Genomic DNA, 21,628 nt, shown 5'->3' with positions numbered 1-21,628 from the left:
GACTTCTTCCTTTCCAATTTGGATCCCCATGATATCCTTTTGCTTTCTTATTGCTTTAGCTAGAACTTCAAGTACAATATTGAAGAGATATGGAGAGAAAGGGCAGCCTTGCCATGTTCCTGATTTTTGTGGAATTGCCTTAAGTTTCTCTTCATTCAGTTTGATGTTGGCTGTTAGTTTACTGTATATTGCTCTTATTATGTTTAGGTATGTTCTGTTATCCCCAATCTCCCCAAGACCTTTATCATGAAAGGGTGTTGAATTTTGCTGAAGGCTTTTTCAGCATCTATTGAGATGATCATGTGGTTTTTCTTTTTCAGTTTGTTTATATGGTGGATCACATAGATAGATTTTCATATGTTAAACCATCCCTGCAACCCAAGGATGAAGCCTACTTGGTCATGGTGGATGATTTCCCTGATGTGTTCTTGGAGTCAGTGTGCCAGTATTTTGTTCAGTACTTTTGCATCAATGTTCATCAGGGATATTAGTCTGTAGTTTTCTTTCTTAGTTGTATCTTTGTGTGGCTTGCGTACCAAGGTGATTGTTTCCTTCACCGTTTAATTGTTTTTCCTTGGCTTTTCTTACTTTTCTTATTCTCTTTAAGAGATTTGTTCATTTCTTCCAATTTTTGTTTGTTTTTTCTTCCATTTCTTTATGGAATTTGCTCACATCATCTTTGAAGGCCTCTATGACTTTTATGAAGATATGTTTTAAGTTGTTCTTTTCTGCTTCATCTGCTTTGGGGTGTTCAGGTTTGACTGTAGAGTCAGTCCCTAGGTTCATGCTTTTCTTTCTATTGTTAGGTGTTTTCTTTCTTTTTTTCAAATAATTTATTATTTTACATGTCAATCCCAGTTCCCTCCCCCTCCCTTCCTTTTACCCTCTCTGCCCCCTCACATGCACCCTGACCACCCTCCCTTCCCATCCCGCCACCCCAATTCCACATATAGGGCAATGCCATCCAAGTGGGGTCATGTAGATCTGACAGGTCATGTGAAGTAGGGACTAGGGCTTCTCTCCTGTCTCTAGGTTAAGGCAGTTATCCCTCCATGGGGGATGTGTTCGCAAGGTCCTTTTGTGCACTAGGGATACATCCTGGCTCCACTGTCTGAGGTCCCTTAGACTGCTCAGTCCTTCTGGCTGAGACCCATATTCAGGGGGGCCTGAGTCAGACCCATGCTGGATTCCCAGCTATCATTCTGGGGACCCATTAGCTCCTCCTTGTTCAGGTCAGCTGTGTCTATATGTTTTTGCAACCTGGTCTTGTGCTCTCTGTCTGCATCTGGATTCTAGTTCGACTCAGTGTTTAGGTAGAGGTGTTTGCTTCTGTTTCCAACAGGTATTAGATGAGGGCTCCATGGATAAGTTAGTTGTTGATCTCACTATCTGGGAAGGGCATTTATGGTAGCCTTTCCACAGTTGCTCAAATTGTTAGTTGGCAGAAGTCTTATAGATCTTTAGACCTTTCTTTAGGTTCAGTTTTCTCTTCAAACCAATATCAGCTCCCTCTTTCATGTTCTCTCTCTCTCTCTCTCTCTCTCTCTCTCTCTCTCTCTCTCTGTCTGTCTTCTCTCTTCTATTCCTACCCTGACTCAATCTTCCTGGTTGCACATGTTTTCCTCTCCTCCCCCTCATTTTCTCCTACCTCTCTCTCCATTTGCTGCCCCCCCACTCCCCCTGTGCTCTGCGGGACTTGTCCCTTCCCTCTTCTGTAAGGGACTTTATATAAATCTCTTAGAATACACCTTGTATCCTAGTTCCTCTGGCCGTGTGAATTATAGGCTGGTGATCCTTTGCTCTAGGTCTAAAATCCATATATGAGCGAGTACATACCATGTTCCTCTTGTTGTCTTGTATTGCCATCTTCCCATCGCTTCTTCCAGTGGGTGCAGGTGGGGTCTCTCTCTCTCTATGCCACTCCCCTGGTGGGCTTAGATGGGTCAGAATTTCGATGCCTATAGCTCTGGGTGGTCCAAGCTCTCTCCAGCAGAGGCCCAGCGATGGGGGTCAAAGATACAGCAGGCAAGGACTCAGGATGGTCCCATGGAGATAGGCAGATCTCTGGCTTGGGCCCAGAGCTCTGGCAGAGGACTGGCAGTGGGGGTCAGAGATCAGGCAGGCAGGAACTCAGGGTTGTCCTGCATGGATAAGCAGGTCTAGTGAGCTCAGAGCAGCTCCTGGAAGTTCTGCCTTTCAATTTCTTTTTTAACCACCAAAATTTAGGAGGATTTCTATATCCTCTCCTCTGCTAAACTCTTTTGAATCATCCAAACAGATTCCTTAGATCATGCTGGCTTTGAGCATTTCCCACTGTTCTGCTCTGGGAGCCAGCCATGGGAGGCGCAGATCACCAACCCTTCCAATTAAGACACTGACCTGATGTTTTTGTTTTGTTTTGTTTTGTTTTTCCTATATGCCTAGCAATTCAAGTAGTACCTATTGTTGGAATTCACACGTTCACAATCACACTTCAGACCCGCATGTGTAGCCACACCATACATACAGAACATACATACATCTTTCAGCTCTCCTTTTCTTTAGGCCAAGATTAGTCTGTTGAAATAGAACATCCTTAATTGAAATCTCTTGTAATGCAGCTTGCTATAGCTAATCCTTAAATTATGAAACATCCAACATCTACACAAATCCCATATCCCAATAAATTTATCTATGTCACCCTTTTTTTCTATAAGTCTTAAAACAGTTTCTGATAGGCTGAATTAATTTTTCCATACACTTGGCTGGGCATTAGCCATAGCAGTAGCTCCTAAGAGTGCAGGCTTCTAGGTCTTGTTTTGCCTTTGCTCTCTGGGCAGGGTCTGGCTCGCTGCAGCGCATCTGTGACTGCAGCTGCTTGAAAAGTAAGCAATCACCATTGTAGCAACTCTGAGTTCTTGGCACCCCCCAGGTCCTGCTGACCTAGTGCATAAGCAGGGCTGCCCCTTTGCTCTCCCAAGCCCTGGTGCAGCTCTAAGACAGCTGCAGTGGCGGCTTCTGTGAGGGGGAAGGATCCTTACAAAACATTCAAATTCTAAACATTGCTGTACTTGCTCCTGTTTTAATCCAGCTATCCCGGCTATTAAAAAATACCCAAATAAATATAATCATCTGACTAATATTTCCCTGTCTCATATCTCTAATTATATACATTTTACCCCTGGAGGCTAACTCACTTCTTTACCATCTGTCTGATATTTCTGTTTCACATCTACAATTATATACAGTTTTACTCCTGGCATTCACGCACCCCACTTTACTGCACTTCTTTATTCCGACGACTCACTTCACCTTTGTGCTGTCTGTTCTTCGGTGGTGTCCATCACTTATGTCCCCCATACTCATTCCCACGTTTCGGAGGTGTATGTCGGCACCATCTGTATGTCCTCACGTTGCTAGGCTATACCTCATCCATCATTTCTGTTCCCTGTTCTCAGCCCCAAGTTCAGGTGCCATATGTCCAGAGTTGTCTTTGTGGGGCTGCAATCAGAGCCAGCCAAGCAGCCCCAAGTCCGTACCTGAGTGGGAGAGTGTGGATGAGGGAAAGGCTAGCTATAGACAATAAAGAAAAGAAGTAGGGACAGAATAAAGGTCAGGAGGGCAGATCAGTCAATACTGAAATGCCACAAGTTTAGTTTTTCACCACTCTTATATACCATAACCCAAAAGGGGAAGGAACGTGGTATCGTGTATAAGGAACAAACAGACTTTTCTTCCTCACTTATTCCAAGGGTTCAGTAACCTTAGCTCCAATTTCTTGTTCCCTAGCCTTGAGGTCAGGAGTAGCCACACCTCAGAATCAGGTCTGTTGTTATTTAGACTAAGACAGCCAAACATCCTTACTGTAGCCACATCTTTGACCTTTAGGTCTTATGACTTGATGACAGCTTTGAACTCTCTTCCCTTGTGCCAAGATGAAGTGCAGCCATCTTTATGGACACCCACAGCCACCTCTGGTCCAGGTTGTGGGGACTTGGGTAAGACTCTGGATCCCTCTGGTCATTCAGAGCACTAGCCACCTCATGGTCTTGGTTGTAAGAGCTTGATTCAGCCTGGACCAACAGAGAACACAGATCATCATTTCCACTTCTCAGCTTTCTGGATGGAAGTGCAGGTTTCTCATTTTCCCATTGGAAAGACAATCCAGGTTTGTCTGGGGATCTGCGAGCTCAAGGACCTACTTGCTATGCTCCCAGTAGAGTAGTACTGATATCTGGCTCTTACCTGCTTTGATCCATATCATTGTTTGTGTTTAAACTGTGCTCTTCTTTTTTATTTTCTTCTTTAATTTTTTTTTCAAGAAGCACAGAGTTTATTTACCTCTGTCTCTGAGTACAGCATTAGAAACATTGTAAGAGCCAGTAGGGGTGGAAGACACCAAGCAAAGGCAGACTTATAGACAGAATAGAACCAACACAATATGAACTTCAGAGACTGTGGCAGCATGCACAGGCCTGCACACGTCTAAGGTTAATGAGGTCCCAACATTGAGAAAAGAAATGGACACCATCACCCACCCCTATCCTCCCCTTCTCTTTCTCCTAACTCCCTCTCCACTCACTGCCCCCACCACTCCAAATATGCTCAGAAGATCTTGTTCCTTTCCCCTTCTGTGAGGGATCTTGTATGAATCCCTTATATCCTAGTTTCTCCGGTGGTGTGAATTATAGGCTAGTGATCATTTTAAAGTTGGTAATTATAACAGACTACATAAAGACAGCTTCTATAAAAACCTCCACCCACTTTAAGACAGAGACTCCAGTCAGTGCCACAGATATTAACTAAAACAATGGCCACTACTTTTTGTGGACATGAGGAACAAAGAGTATTTATTTTAAGGTTGGCCTAAGGGACATGATTAGAGCATGTGGGCCCTCTGCTGGCTTGGCCTATGATAGCATGGAGAACTTAACAGTATCAGAGCAATAATCGCACTCATCAGCCTTGTTCCAGTTTCTGCTATGCAGCAGGGCACACACACACACACACACACACACACACACACGCACACGCACACGCACACGCACACGCACACGCACACCCTAGAGAAGAAAGGGCAATAGCTTTTGCCTCTCTGAGAATCCACTCTCACCCTTGGAGTTTCTCACTTCTCTGTAAACCCCCTTGAATAGTTTGCTTCCACTTTGTTTAACCACACAATGGGCCTGTTTTTACTCTTAACTGGCATGAGACATGACCTTGAAGTGCCTGTCCCAGGACTGTACTTAAGGCTCCTTGGATCAACCACAACTGGACTAAAGTAAACTCCCATCACACTCAAACCATCTATCAACCTCAGAGATGGATCTGTACACCAAGGGCCATTTGCAACCCTTGGAGGTCCAGGGCACAAACGACCACCTGCATGGTGACCTAAGACAGTAGCCCACCGAGAAAGGCCCACTCTTGAAGACTTCAGAGCTGTCCCAGTACCTTGAATACAACCCACTCGAAAATCAGGGCAAGCCAGGTATCCAAAGTGCCATGTCTGTACTCTGTTATCAGAGTAGGCTTAGCACTTAGGGCACATTCCATTCTGACCTCATGTAATCCAAGTATTAAAAGGTTAACTAAACACTACCCTAGGTGAATTCCTACAATCCAGGATGTAGCTGTAACGTGGTCCCTAGGAAAAACCCAGGACTGGAGGAGATAGCCTTTGATTGGCTGAAGGAAAGACTTAGTTCTAATAGGGCAGACAGTGTGCTGAAACAAGGCAGATCCAGGACTCATAGGGAAATTCACACATTGACTAGGTGTAGAACTGGATGGAATCCAGGGGGTCGACTTCCAGCTATTCTCAGAAAAGAGCTAATACCAAGAGGACTGACTGAATGAACCCTGCACTTTAATTCAGGCTCAGCTTCCATAAAGCAACCCCACAGTTAGCCTGACGATAGACCATAACACAAAGGACCACAAGCACACTATAACTAGTACAGACCAAGTAACTAAAGAGCCAAATTCATACTGCCCCCACTTCAGGTCCAGTACGCAGGACCCACCCTTATACTGGCCAATAAGTAAAGCCATATGCAACAGATGACCACATGCAGAAAGCAGGGCTTATACAATACCATGGGGATACCCAAACACTGACCAGTGTAGACCACATACCCAGATGGCCATAAGCATGCTGTTCCCAGTGTAGGTCTGGTACACAGGCTTTTGTTGCTACAATGTCCACAGGACATTGTCAGTATCCAGTGACAGCCTGACTGCTGACACCTACAGTAAGGCTCACCAATGAGGAGCCTGCCATACATCCTCAGTTAAGGTGAAATATCGAGTGTCTTCTGGAAACATGACCCTGGGACAGACCCAGTTGCTCAGGAGTCAACTGCATACTGCTCCTTGTCCCTGCATAAGAGAGTATCTGCATGCTGACAGTGTAGGCAGTATTAGTACCCAATGATCCAACCAATTGCTGATCTTATGAGATCCTTTGAGGTCCAATATTGGGAATATGCCCCTCATTCCAGGTTAGGCCCAATTCCTAAGGTCAGACTACACATAGTAGATAGGGTAGGCCAAGTGCTTAAAATGTCATCCGCACAATGCTCTTAGGGCAGATCCAGTTCCTAGGAATGCACAGAAAGTCTACTTTGTACCCCACTGAACCCCTGTTGACCTGAGTCAGCAGATCATTCTACAGTGACCGATCCTGAGGGAGGGGACCAGAGAATTAGAAATTTTTAAAATTTGGAAAGCTGGTGACAGGAGATCTTTAACAAACTATGTCTTGTGAAAAACAAGTTTATTAGCCGGGTGGTGGTGGCACACATCTTTACCCCCCCAGCACTTGGGAGGCTGAGGCAGGCAGATCTCCCTGAGTTCAAGACCAGCCTGGTCTACAAGAGCTAGTTCCAGGACAGCCTCCAAAGCCACAGAGAAACCCTGTCTCAAAAAACCTAAAAGAAGGAAGGAAGGAAGAAAGGGAGGGAGGGAGGAAGGAAGGAAGGAAGGAAGGAAGGAAAAAGGAAGGAAAGAAGCCAAGTTTATTAAGAAGTATGGCATTACCAGGCAATGGTGGCACTTGCCTTTAATCACAGCACTCAGGAGTCAGAGGCAGGAGTATCTCTGTGAGTTCAAGACCAGGCTGGTCTACAAAGCAAGTTCCAGGACAGGGACATGCTCTAAAACTACAGAGAAATCCTGTCTCGAAAAACCAAAAAAAAAAAAAAACACAGAACAAGAAAAGAAATATAACAACAATCAAATCAATCAGGCAGTGTTGGTACATGCCTTTAATTACAGCACTCAGGAAGCAGAGGTGGGTAGATCTCCATGAGTTCTAGGCCAGCCTGCTCTACAAAGTGAGTTCCAGCATAACCAGGGCTATCTTGAAAAAACAAAAGAAAAAAATGAAATATAGCATCATATAAACAACATATAAAGGAAACTGAGACATACTCAGCAAAAAGTCACATAAAATGGAACAAAGTCAGCAGGGAACTAATGGAGCATACAGAAGTCTTGGGATTGATGAGCATAACTCCTCCAGGGAGAAAGAGTTGAGTTGCTTCAGGACATTACTGGCCTGCCCAATTATGAACTTGTGATGAGGTAAGTAACTATATCCCTTTTCTATACATCAGGGCCTCAGAGAAAGCTTGGCCCAAACATCTCATTGAGAGTATGTCACCTCTGCAGACAAGACCACACTTCATCTATAAATTCAGAAGGTTCAGAGATGCAAAGAACCCAGTGAACCCGGACTCCAAAGATCGGAACGGATCATACCACAGAAGCAATGGCACAAAAGGCCCAACTTAGTCTCCAAGCACAGAGAAGCAAACACAGACAGACAAATGAGAACAGAGAAGTGTAAGCCTGTCCACCAGTGGGAGCTTTGTATGTGTTTAAAGACATGGCTACCAAAGGTGGAAATATTGGTGGCTGTGTCAACAGGCATCTTGGCTCAAGCTGGCCCATTGTGATCTCTTCACATAGAGTCCATTAAGAGTTGGAACCTACATTACATAAAATTGGCTGTTGTGATCTCAGGCAGCCCTGGAAAGCCTTCAAAGGCTCACCCTTCAAAGGCACATAGCAGATTCAATGACTTAGTGTCTGACACAAGCTGGCCTTTATCAGTCCTTTGTCCCTAGTTGGGAACCCTGCCCAGCATGGCACACTCCATGCATCCTGGATTAGCAGAATCAAAGGACTGCCCACCTCCTAAGAACCAGGAGGACCAAGGGACACCACAGACAATCTCCTGAGGTGGCCACTCCCCACCTCCTCCATAAGTTGTTTGGTTCCAGAAAAACTACTGGGGACATTAAATCAAGAGGACTAATCACTGGGAGGTGGGAAAACGGACATCAAAACATGGCTCAATTTCCCACAAATGTCATGGATAATGCCATGAATTCTGCCCTATGGGAAACCATCAGCTGCCAACTTTTCTTTGCCTCTGACATTTCACCAAGATCAATGATGCTTGGACCTTTGGGGAGGGAGCAGCAGCTGAGATTCAGAGCAAGGACCAGTGTGGCTGGGGAAAGCCCTGCAATGGGAAATGCTGAGGTTGTTTCGAGAGCTTGTGGGGGAAAAGAAGGCTGCTCTATGCCCAGCATGTGGGGAGCCAGAACAGGCATGGCTGACCTCCAGTCAAATAACTCCATCCTGCTTTAGGGCTGTGATCGTCCCAGAACCTGTGACATCATGTACAGGGAAAATGGCAAACCCTTCAGGGATGGGAGTCCGGCAACCTTCTTTGGAAGTGGGAGGGAAACCCAGAAAACAGGCATGGAAAAGAGACACAAAGGAGTTGGACCTCCAGACAGACTTACAAATACAAGCAGAACCATCCCAGACCTCTAACACCATTCATACCTCATTCTGTTACTGAATTTAGAGTCACACCCTATGCCCCATACAAGACAGGTTTGGGCCACCAGTTCTCAATAAGACAATGAAAAGCCAAATGATTGTGAAAATCACAAAATGGAGACTTAATCAATAAGTCTAAGTGGGAAGCAGGACAAAGAGATCCAGTGGCACACTGTCCCCCATCAAGACCTCTCTAGGGTTCTGCCATGCAGTTCACGTAAGTAGAAGGCAGAGCTATGTACAGCTATGCAGTCCTACTCAGCACATGCTTGCTCCCATCACTGTCCCCCTGCAATCTCTACTGTTGGTGGTCTGATGAGGCCTCTGCTGTGAAATCCCTTCTAGGACACACCCCTCCCCTGAAAAGCACTGAGCTCCAACCTTTCTGCTCCTAAACTGGGATGCCAGGGCTCATTTCCAATCCCAGCAGGGCCATGTTTCTATCTGCTAGCCAAAGGAACAAATAAGAATCTCTTTAAAATATCCTCATCCTTCCCCTTTCTGCCCCATCACTCAAACAGGCCAATTCTTCCCTGCCCCACAGGCTGCAGGTTCCACAGGGAACTGAACTCCCTGTGCATGCAGGGCATTTGACTTTACATCAAGCTTCTCCAGAATGCCGCTTTCCTGCCCTATGGTCCACACCACCAGCATCTTGCATCCCTGTTCCTATAGGTAGGCTTGCTCCTTCACACCCCATTAGGCCACCCGGCTCCTATGGGAAGCTCTCTAGACTTCACCAGGTCAACCCACCAGTACTAGTGCTACAAATGGAAAACCATGGCTCCACCCTCTCTGAACACTGACCATCCTCACTGAAAGAAAAATGGTTACTTAAACAAAAGAGAATAACTAAATCAACAAATTACTTCAGATTGGAAAATTCCAGCACAGAAACAACACACACACACACACACACACACACACACACACACACACACACACCACAACGCAGAAGGAAAAACAAAACCAGGAACACACCCCTTCCCAGAAATTTTGGAGTGCAATAATGATTCCAAGTGAGAATGACCTAGAAATTTCAAACGATGAATTCAAAATCGCCATTACTACTGTGTTGAAACAAGTCAAAGAAGCTATGAGAACACTCGAAGTCAATGAAAACAAAGAGCTGAGTGAGGGAGCAGTCAATCCAAGATAGGAAAATAGAATTCACAAAGAACACAATGCTGAAATAAACCCAAATAAAAACCTTAGTGGAAATCCACACCAACAAAATAGATCATGTAGAAAAAGAACGTCAGAAATGGAAGATAAAACAGAGGAAGTGGATTATTCATTAAAGGTCAATAGTAAACTTCTAAATGTCTACAGTGGAACATGGCAAAGCTTTTGGACACCACAAAAAGAAATAACCTTATGTTATGGATGTGGAAGAGGAAGAATAACATACTGAAGGCACAGAGAATATTTTCAAATTTTGCTAAGATTTATTATGTGGACATTTTTTACCTTCTGCACATGTTTCTGTGTGGATGAAAGCATGCATGCATGAGGAACCCTGAGGACAGGAGAGGGTATTATATCCCCTGGAACTAACTTACACATGGCTGTAAGCTGCCTGATGTAGATGCTGGGAAGAAAATTCATGTCTTCCCCAACAGCAGCAAGTGCTCTTAAACATTTAGACATCTCTCCAGTCCCACCAAGGAGTATATTTTCACAATAACGTGGAAGAAAATTTCCAAAGCATAGAAACAAAGAGATGCCCACCCAGGTACAAGAGATTCATAGGATAATAAATAGGCAGGACCAGAAGAGAAACTCCCACAATATACTGTAATTAAAACACTACAGACAGAATTAAGAAAAAAAATATACATATCAAGTCATGTGACTTGCCAAGGCAGGTTCAATAAAGTAACAAACGATAATCTAGTAGGAACTTCAAGGCCAGAAATGTCTAGAAACAGATATTCAATCTCTAAAAGACCCAACTGCCAAACCAGACTATTATACCCAGCAAAATTACCCATTAAATGGAGAAATAAAACCTTTCCACATTAAAGGAATTTATGACCAGTAAACCAGCTCTACAGAGGACATGGAAAGAAATCGTTCCAATGGAAGAGGAGGATAAACACGCTCAAGGAGACACAGGGTATAAACAATATCAGGAAAGCATGAGTGGGGATGAGGAGTGAGAAACTGAGGGGGTCAGAGGCTTGACAAAATGACAAGTACATGCAAAGCTATATGAAAATCTATATGCTTTTCCAAACCAAGGAAGAAAATTTTAATTAGAGGACATAGAACACAGGTTATATGAAAGGAGGTTAAAGGGGATTGAGGAGACTAAAGGGTAGGGGTAAATTAGCCCAAATCAAGGCTATATGAAAAAAATCATAATGAATCCACTAGTTGGTAAGACAATCAGAAAACTCCTTTTTCTTGTGGCTATTGTTTAGTTTTCAGAAAGAGTTTCTCTATGTAGCTCTGACTATTATAGAACTCACTCTGTAGAACAGGCTGTTATTGAACTCAGAGACCTTTCAGCCTCTGCCTCCCAAATGCTGGTTTTAGAAGCATGTGACACCATGCCCAGCTAGAAAATACATTTTTGAGTGATTCTGAAGCAAAACTACCCTTCATGGTTACACAATATTACTCCCAAATTCACAGATTATTACACACAAAAAATTCTCAATGCCAGGCACAAGATATCACCCTGCAAGTTATAGGTGGAGGAGGTCCCAGAAGTACCCAAAACATGTTGCTCTTAGGTGCTATATTAGTTGGAGTTTCCATTGCTGTGACAAAACACCATGACCAAAGCAACCTGGGGAGGAAAGAGCTTATTTCAGGTTATACTTCCAGGTGGCAGTCCATCACAGACAGAAGTCAAGGCAGGAACTCAAACAGGGCAGGAACCTGAAGGCAGAGGCCAAGGAGGACTTGCTAACTTACTTCCCCATTGTCTGCTGGGTCTACATTCTTATAGCACCCAGGACATGTGAACCAGGAATGGCATCACTGACTATGGGCTGGGCCTTCCACCATTATTCACTAATTAAGAAGATGCCTTACAGCTGGACCTTAGGGAAGCATTTTCACAATTGAGGCTCCTCCTCTCTGATGCCTAGTCTCAACTGTGTCAAGTTGACATTAAATTAGACAGTACAAGTGTGTACCCTAATTAGATAACAAGACCCTATTACAAAATCAGCACTTACTAAAGATACAGGATGCAGAGAAATCAACCTCGATTGACCAGGAAAATCTCTCCCTTCTTTGTAGCATGTATAAATACACAAGGTGCTAGGAAAGATTCTAGGGGAGTGAGAGACATCAAAAGTATCTCCTAACACTAGATGCTACATGCTATAATACTGATCCACACAAGACTGTGCAATAGTGGAATGCTGCTTATGGGGATTACCAAGTGCTTTCTCATTGAATATGAGGTCTGCTTCACAGAGGGATTTCATGTCTGATATTGTAAACAGCTAAAAAGAAAATGGCTGAGGAGATCATAGGACCAAGAGAAGAAATCTACTCATTTGGTAAAGGTACCTGCTGTCAAACCACCAGCTAAATATGTATGCAGATGTTTGTCAATTTGATTTCAGTCAAAGACACTTCCTCCTGCATTTGATAGCACTTAATACAACCTCATACCTGGTACAAGTATGATGTATAAGTAACTGTGATTTCACCTGTGTAAAGTAACATACAATAATCTCGCAATACACAAGTCTCAGCAGACATCATGAAAGAGTGGGCAGAAACAATGTTAAGGGATGGGAAGAACTATGAAGTGCTAGCTTCTGGAATAGCATGTCTACTGCACATATTAATTCCTACCAGCTGTATTCACCTGCAAAGTCCTCCAGGAGATCAAAGTAGTCAAAATTCCAGTATGGATGGAGCAGGGCCAAACAAATTTCTGCCCTTAGTGGATGAGCTAAAGTTGAGGGGGATTTGCTCTCCTCTGCAGATGCTACAATATGTTGCCCACCCAACAATGTAGAGTGCTAATTAGACTCAACATATATAAATAACCAAAAGAATGAAACTGTGAAGCTGTGAAGGAGAGGAAGCAAGGGCACCAGGGAGAGTCAGAAGGGGGTAGTTGTAAATGAACATCATCAAAATACATTGTATAAATATAAAATATTTCAAAGAATAAATAAGGATAACTGGGAATACAATTGCACATATAATATCCATATCCCTGCCAGGCCTTATATAATTACACAACAAAAAAGAATAACAAAAAATAACAAGAAAAAAGAATTCCTACACAATTATATAACACCTTTGCTTAACACACATGACAAATGCCATACTCCAATCAATTCACTTTATCACTAGAATCCACCCATCCCAGCAAACCCCTTACTCATGAGGAGGTTTTTCATATGGCAGGATCCTCGTATCAGTCATCCATGATACAAGTATTTGACATAAGGCCATCACCAAAATAATGACCAAGGGGACACCATACCTGTATCATGGATGCCTGCACTTCTGCTGATTATTGGGTGCTGAGTTTGTCATAGGACATTATGTGGCATCATAAAAGGAATGTTAAATCTCTGCCATGGGCATCTATCCAGTTTGATGCTGCTTGGAGTCACCCAACACGCTAATGACTACTAGATAAGACTTGTAAGGCTTGTAAAATAAGAAGGGGTCAGGTAAATGACCTTACAATAAACACCATGAAGACATTGACAAAAACAATTCATGGGCTTCACCATATCCCAAGTTGGAATATAGAACAGGAAGAACCACCAAGGCCCCAGGGACATTACACGCTCTTTGTGATGTGCCTCCCTCGACATCCAAAGACCAGCTCTCACACAACTAAGGAGATGCCAACAAAAGCAAGAACAAAGAGCAGCTGCTGACTTGGGAAAGCAGACTGCATCACACCTGTCTTATCAGCATATCTAGTTTCCGCCCCTTCCTACATGATGACCTTTCTAGGAGAGGCTGAATGCCTATAAAATGGGTGCACCTTTGGGGTGGACAGTCAGAGGCAGGAGCAAGAAAAGAAGCAGCTACTGAAGACTTTGAACCGTGAGAGCGGCAAGGTAAGGATTGACTAGAGGGATGCACTAAGAAGGGCAGGCCAAGTGGGAAGGACCATGGGACAGGTCACCTCTGGACAGATGACTAGGGCTTACTCACTGATCATCTAAAATGTTCCTGGGCTGCTGAACTGCAGGACACTGAGCCTAAAGTGAAACAGGGGAGAGCAAGACCAATTGGAAGAATGTTCTCTTCAGAAAACAGGAGACTGACTGCTCAAACTCTCTGAGAGGTCCACTAAGTCAGCATAGCCATGAACTCCTTAACAGGCACATATACCTTGCTCTTCCTGAGAGAGTGTTTAGATTAATGACATGCTGTTTAGATTTCCCAGAGGTCAGAGAGGGAAGGGGAAAGTATGGTAGAAATGTGGTGAGGTTTACTTTTCAATAAGGCAATTTATGTGATGCAAGAACTGCCACTGGCTTCAGTTTACTGGAACCACCGCTTTCTGATGGTAATGGCAGCAGAGGGTTTACCTTTCAAAGTAGGTATACATGGTGCCAACCTAAACCATCACCATTAGCCTCTAAGAATCACCAAATGTACACACATAGCCTAGCTCAGCTCTGGGAACACTCAGCTACTGTAGACTATGGGAGTATGCAGAAAGGACAACATGGAAAGATTTAAAGGCAGAGAGGGGAGGGGTTACAGATGAGAGTCTAAAACAATATCAAGTAATTACTAAAGTGGTAGCAGTCACAGGTGGAGGAAGCGCTTGCTGGGCAGGCATATCACATGAACCTCTGAGGGTGAGGCCGCAGTGGTGTGTCTGTAAAGTAGAGGTTATAGCTGAAGTCTTAACAAATGGTCCCTGCTATCGGGAACACATGCACAGGGTCCCCTCTGTCATAAAGCAAATTGCACTTACTTATTGTGGGGTGAGCATTTGACAGAAGTGACCCAATGACAACTTTTTTATAGGTCACAGCAAAGACCCACACACCAATTTTACAAACCCTGACAGGTGAAGGAGGACAAGAGGGAAGAAATGCCAACAGGGCAACTCACATGTTAGGGGGAAATGTCAGGAACACATGTGCAGCACCGTTCTACATGTTACAGTGGGACAGTGAAATCACTCAGCTGGTAAAGGTATGCCACCAAGCCTGATGACTTCAGTGTCATCCCTAGAACCACACGACAGAAGGAAGGAATAACTCCATCAAGTTGTCCTGTGATTTACACACATGACTTGCAATAAATACATAAATGTAACTGAAAGATTTGAAGGCAGACCAGGCATGGTGGTGTATAGATTGGATCCCAATAATCGTGGGACAGAGGCAACGCTTTCTCTGAACGAGAAAGCGAGCTTCAGGAAAGTCAGGACTAAGAGTAAGACCCTGTCTCAAACGTAAAAAAGATACATCAAGGTAGCCGTCAGAGACAAAACATCTAGAGAATAAGCATAAGCAAGAAATCTGAGAAGGTCAGATGGGAAATGATTGTCAGGCGTCAACAGCAAACCACAGCTCCACCATGAGTGGGGTACACCACCCAATTGACACGGGAAACTGAGGTAAAAACAGCACCTGATGTCTAGCTTTACAGGCACAATTTAATACTTTATTAACATTAAACTTTCTTAATGCTAATGAAAAAGGAAAATCAGGATGAATACATATTTATTCAGGGAAAAATAACTTACAACAGAGTCAGATGAGCACCAGCAGGTTCCAGGTCCCAAGGATGCCTCAGAATGCTCCTCTATCCCCATGCAGCAAAGAAGAGGGCATTCCAGGGCCCCTTCCCCCTAGTTCCCCCAGATAACACCCACCCCTGTACCCACCCCAATGGGCGTGGTCAGTGCCACGGGTGCAGACAAAGTGAATATCTCACTACACAATTCTATAAGACCTCTCAGGAAAAGTCCAATACCAGCTACTCAGTAAGAAGCTTAACTTAGGGGCAGAGGCCAAGTTTGGAGTTAAGGACTCAAACTTGACATGTCTAAAATGGGAACTGGGAAACTACCAGGGGCCCAAGGACATAGCTTAGTTTTGGAGTAGTTTTGGAGCAATGATAGAACACAGTCAAGCCTTGCATACAATATCAGCACTGAAAAATAAAAGAGGAGGAGAAATTATATGTGGGGTAACATAAAGGACATGTGACTACACAAGTTAGAAGGAGAATATACATGAACCCAGGAAGTCAGACCTCAGGTCAGGGCTCACCCACATTGACATGTTACAGCCAATACTGACAGCACAATTGCCCATGGTACAAACAGTAATAAGAATATGTTAACAGGCATATATCAGACCATGTTCCCATGAGCAGAGGACAAACTAGGGTGTCAATAAAGTGAAAAAGAAGCTCTTCTGAGAGACAGGGAGTCACCTGCACAGAGTTACATGACAGCTCTAGGTCCATGGTGAATGTGATGTGTGACCCATTTCTCTTCTGCAGGTGTCAGCCATAGCAATGTGGGCTCTCCGGGCCTTGGTCATCACGTTGAGCATCCAAGCAGGAACACTTGACCTGGTAGAAACACCTCCAGGGGTGAGCAATCTCCCCGTTGCTGTGCCCAATGTGAACACCCTTCCTCTTAACCTGCCAGCACCACCACACCTCAAAGGTTCCACCAACAAGCAAGGCTCGCCTTCCAAAAAGCATCCAGCTGCCTCCAAGGGTGGCAAGTGTGCGCCTGCAGCCAGATACTTCCTCTCCAGTGGCAAACTCCATGACTGTAAGTAAGATTCATTTCAGCTGTCTTCTTAGGTCCTGTCTACACCTTCCATAGCCTGCACATTGGTGATCTCAGAGCAGGTTCAGTCAACCCTCTAAATAAGTGGTTTCCCAACCTGGAGATCCTGTGGCAGCTGCTTGTGCCTAGACAGAGAAGGGAGCTTCGGTCATATGTAAAAATTCTGGTACAGCAAAGGTCTGAATCCAGATCATCCAACAGCTCAAAGAGATGAAGAAGCTTTTCTTGCTTTCCTTTGTTTTCAGTCATAATTCTTTTTTTATTATTTATACTATTTTTTTATTTTTTCTTATTTTACATATTGATCCCAGTTTCCTCTCCCTCTCTCCCTCCAATCCCTCCTGACCACCTTCCTGTCCCATTCCCCACAATCCCACAGAGAGTGTGAGGCCTTCCAGAAGGGATCATCAAAATCTGTCAAGTCATTTGGAGTAGGGTCCAGGCCCTCTCTCCTGTCTAGGCTAAGGGAGTATCCCTCCATAGGGAATGTGCTCCCAAAGTCCTTTAATGCACCATGGATACATCCTGGTTCCACTATCAGAGGTTCCTTAGATTACCCAGGCCTTCTAACTGAGACCCATGTCAGAGGGTCTGAGTCAGTCCAATGATGGTTTCCCAGCTACCACTCTGGGGGTCCATGAGCTCCCACTTGTTCAGGTCAGCTGTCTCTGTGGGTTTCTGAAGCCTGGTCTTGACCCATTTTCTTATCACTCCTCCTCCTCTGCAACTGAATTCTAGGAATTTGGTTCAGTGTTTAGCTGTAGGTGTGTACTTCTCTTTCCAACAGTTACTAGATGAAGATTCCAGAATGCCATATAAGTTAGTTATCAATCTCATTATCAGGGAAGGGCATTGAAGGTAGCCTCCCTACTGTTGCTCAGATTGTTAGTTGGGGGTCATCCTTGTAGGTCTCTGGACATTTCTCTAGAGTCAGTTTTCTCTTCAAACCTATAATGGCTCCCTCTATTACGGTATCTCATTTTTTGCTCTCATCTAGTCATCCCCCTACTCGATCTTCCTAGTCCCACACGTTCTCCTCTCTTACCCTTGTCTTTCTCCTAGCTCCCTCTCTACTCACTGCCCGCCCCCACTCCCAATATGCTCAGGAGATCTTGTCCCTTTCCCCTTCTGTGAAGGACCTTGAATGAATCTCTTAGGTTCCTCCCTGTATCCTAGTTTCTCTGGCAGTGTGAATTGTAGGCTGGTGATCCTTTGGGAAGCTACTCATAAGATACCTGAGATTGGATCTAGGATTCAACTTGACATTTCTAAAGTGGGGAATGGGAAACTACCAGAGAACTGAAGACATAGCTCAGTGTTAGAGCAATGGTATAACATAGTCAACTCCTATGTACAACATCAGCACTGAAACAAAAGAGGGACTATATTTTATGTGGGATAAAACCAAGAAGGTGTGACTACACAAGACAGCAGTAGAAAATATATGGACCCAGAAAGTCAAACTCAGGTAAGGCCTCAACCTGCATTGACATGATACACCCAAGTGTAAGTTCAGGGCAGGCCGATGTCACCCTGGTCAAGGGAAATGTCTGACTCCGGTGAATTCTTACCACCTACATGCAGACTCTGTCACACCACATGGTTCCTCCTTGCTGGGCTCCAAACTGGTGTAGACTGCCTCAGCCTGGTTTTCAGAACAAGGAAACACCAAATTCAGAATCTGGCCCTGCTCTTGAACTCTGAGCCATCTGTCTAGCAACAGAGGGCTATTCTTAACTAGGGCAGGGGCAGCACAAGGAACCTGGAAGGCAGAATTCTGAGTGGCCATGTGCCCCAAATTTCAAGATGTCGCCTTCCAGAAAGGAGAGTGCTAGGATGAACTGAATAGAAAACCAAAGCACGATTGTCTCTTGATCTTTTTCAGATCTCATGAACAAGCTGCCCCCACAGATCGAGGACATTGTGAAGTGTGATGACGTTAATATGGCAGGCGTGCTCGGGACACTGTTAGCCACACTGGACAACTCTGACCTGCTCTCACTCTTAGATCCCACTTCCCTCCTGAAAGGGGCAGGTGGTCTTGGCCTAGATGGTCTCCTAGGCAAAGGCAAAGAAGGGAATGAGGATTCCTCAAAGCCCTCTTCAGGGTCCAAGGCCACTGGAGGGCTCGCCCAGCTACTCCCAGGGGGCAGTGGTGGCCTGGACAGCTTACTGAATCTTGGGGGAGACAAGGGCTCTGGGAAAGGTCTCCTGAAGGGAGAGGGACTCTCCAGTATCGGGAAGCCTCTGCATGACATGGTTGAAAATGTAGACAATATAAAAGACTCTGTCGAGGCCAAGGTGAAGGAAATGCTCCCCAGTGACCTCAAAGACCCAGTTTCAGATCTACTCAACATAAACATCAAAGAGCTTTTGCTTGAGTAAGTGCTTCTTTGACAATTCTCGGGGTCTCTGGAAGAACAAGATGTTCACTGGGACACTTACACTCAACATACAACAACCATAGTGACAGCCACTTTCACAGAAGACATGCTTACTCGCACTGGAATCTCTGTAAAGTATTGCCAGGATGTCTTGAGCGCAAAAATCTGGTTGGGAAGCACAGTTCAGGGGCATAGGAGCAGCAGAGTTTAGTAGGTGGCGAGCCGCCTTCCCCACAGGTATTTCTCATGAGGGGTGGGCTGTTTCCAGGAAGCAGAACTGAGTCTGTGTTGTCCCTCTGCAGATTAGAGGTGGATGAAGTAACAGTGGACAGCACGGACATAACCATGGCAGCTGATGAGATCCACGTCCACTCCACAGTCACTGCCACCATAGGCGGAAAAGGGTGAGCATGTTTCCAGATGATTGCTGGGTCACCAGGGATGAGGATGCAGGCCCCTATCCTACAGCCCAAGGATAAGGACACACAGAGAGAAAAGAAGATCAGCTATTCCCAGCAAGACTTCCTTACAGAGGGCAACTTCCCTCAGGAAAAAAAAAAATCACATCCACAAATATACATACCTACTTATGTATGTTATATTTTATACATGTACATACGTATGTTTAAGTATATACAAACACACACATACAAAATTGTCCCTGTACAGAATTTCCAATGGTAACAAGTTCTGGCTTACCCTGCCACGTTTCTCTTATGTATTTCCACACAACTCAGAAGGCCTAAGTGCTAGGTTTGAAGGTGAACTTAAAACTGACACCCTGTGCCAACAACAGGCACCTCCTTAAGGCTAGGTAGGACAATTATTCATCAAACATTAACTGCCTAAATGACCACACTCTTCACTCTCTGGCATAGGACTGAGGCCCTAGAGCACAGGGACTGGAAAACAGTTCTTCCCTCTAGAGGATGACCTTCACCACATCGGGAGGACAGTCCCTAATACCTTTCTCTGCCCTGGAGCCTCAGGTCTCAGCCAGAATTTCATTCGCCTCACATTCCTCTCCACAGAGCACTTGGACCTGTCGTCAGTGCACTGCAATTTGAATCCATCCTGGAAGTGACAATGAAAATTGCTATTTCCTCCAACAACACTCAGTGTGTCAACATTGACATCCAAGACACCCACATCCAGGTTAACGAAATGCACATTCAGTTAATTGAGACGTAAGTACAACCCCTCCTCCTTTCTACTCCATCAATGCAATCCAAATGTGTGTCACAGTGGCCTTCCTGCTGTCCCAGCGGACTGCTGGTCCACCATAGTACACAGGACAATCAGGAAATGCCAGGAGAGCTGACGAGCAATGTTCTGCTGTGTTTAAGAACAACCTTCTCACATGACCTTGTATCTTTCCTTCTTGCTCTATTTAAGAGACTCATCTTGGATTTTCCCTAAACAGTGCACTGACCTGAGTCAAAATGGAGAAAGAACCATGAGGCCATACAGTGAAAGTGACAATCTCTCTGCCACTCTCTGTGCCAGCTGCCTCCCTCTGACTTGGTTCACACGAGGAACATGGAGATGCTTCTCACCCACACATACCAGCATTGACATCCTTTCCTTCCATCAGCTATGCCCTACACAGGACATCATTATAATTTCTCTAGCTAGAATTTAGCCAGCTGTGAATTCAGATCCACAGCTACGCCAAGACCACAGGCTGGTCTATGGACAATTGTGCTCCAGTGTCTGAAGCATGAATCCATTCTGGGGACCTCAGGGCCAGGTTTCCTGTGCTTAGGCCAGGTATCTTTGCATCTTCCTTAAAGACCAAAGGTCAAGGCAAGAGCTCAGGATTTACAGACACAAAGAGAAACCAAACATCATCCTGACTCCTTCATCAGTGAGGCGCTGTAACTAAGACATACACCAATCTAGAAACATGACGATCACTACTTTCAACATGTCTATCTTCCACAGAGTCACAGGAACTGTGCCTCTCCCCATACCTCTGCCATTGAATGATGTCGTCCCAATAGTGCTCTCAGCAGAGATGAATGAGAACGTAAGTCCAGGGAAGGGGTGGGGTTCACTCACAGACCTGAATCACTGATAACTGGAGGAGAAAACTGAAATTTGTAAATGGCCTGCTGCTAGGACAGATTTAAATCAAGACCGGGGAACCTCAGAGCAGAAAGGCCATCATGGACAAGCAGCTCCCCTGACCACATGTCTACCAGCAGAACTAGAGAAGATGAGATTTGGGAACAGTAATAACTTCTACCAAAAGAGTTCAGGGAAATAGCACAGGAAAGGGGAAGCCCAGGAGAGCAGGGGAGGAGGAAGGCAGATTAAACAGGCTCCTGATGCTCCCTCAGCTAAGCTAACCTGTGGTGACTTCACAGCTGGAGAAATCCAACTCCTGTGCCATTGTTCTCAAGGACTTTAATAACTGCAAGAATGGTGAGTCCTTTCTGGTTGTTCTCTTGTCAACGTACTAAAGTGGTTCACAGACCATGGGGGATTTCATAGGATGATATACCATAGAAGAAGGGACTCTGGGATATCACACTCCAAAACTACAAGGACCCTCACACACTACTATGCACACAGAGGAAGGACAGTGGTCCAACTGACCTTTTGTTCAAGGTACTTGACTTCTGAATCAAGG

At 44.7% G+C, this 21,628-nt stretch overlaps 1 protein-coding gene across 1 annotated transcript in view; it reads left to right on the top strand.

The window, feature by feature from the left end:
* The window catches only part of LOC127228926 (vomeromodulin-like), a 39,878-nt gene extending 20,884 nt beyond the window's left edge, over positions 1-18,994 (top strand). The window contains 3 exon segments of the mRNA XM_051194028.1: positions 13,835-13,895; positions 16,312-16,591; positions 18,495-18,994. Coding sequence (XP_051049985.1) covers positions 13,835-13,895; positions 16,312-16,591; positions 18,495-18,994 — 841 coding nt within the window.
* Positions 18,995-21,628: the final 2,634 nt, after the last annotated feature.

This window comes from Phodopus roborovskii, unplaced genomic scaffold (genome assembly GCF_943737965.1).
Source record: "Phodopus roborovskii unplaced genomic scaffold, PHOROB, whole genome shotgun sequence".
NCBI lineage: Eukaryota > Metazoa > Chordata > Mammalia > Rodentia > Cricetidae > Phodopus > Phodopus roborovskii.
The sequence above is the reverse complement of the archived record's forward strand: the minus strand, read 5'-3'. Positions and strand labels throughout refer to the sequence as shown.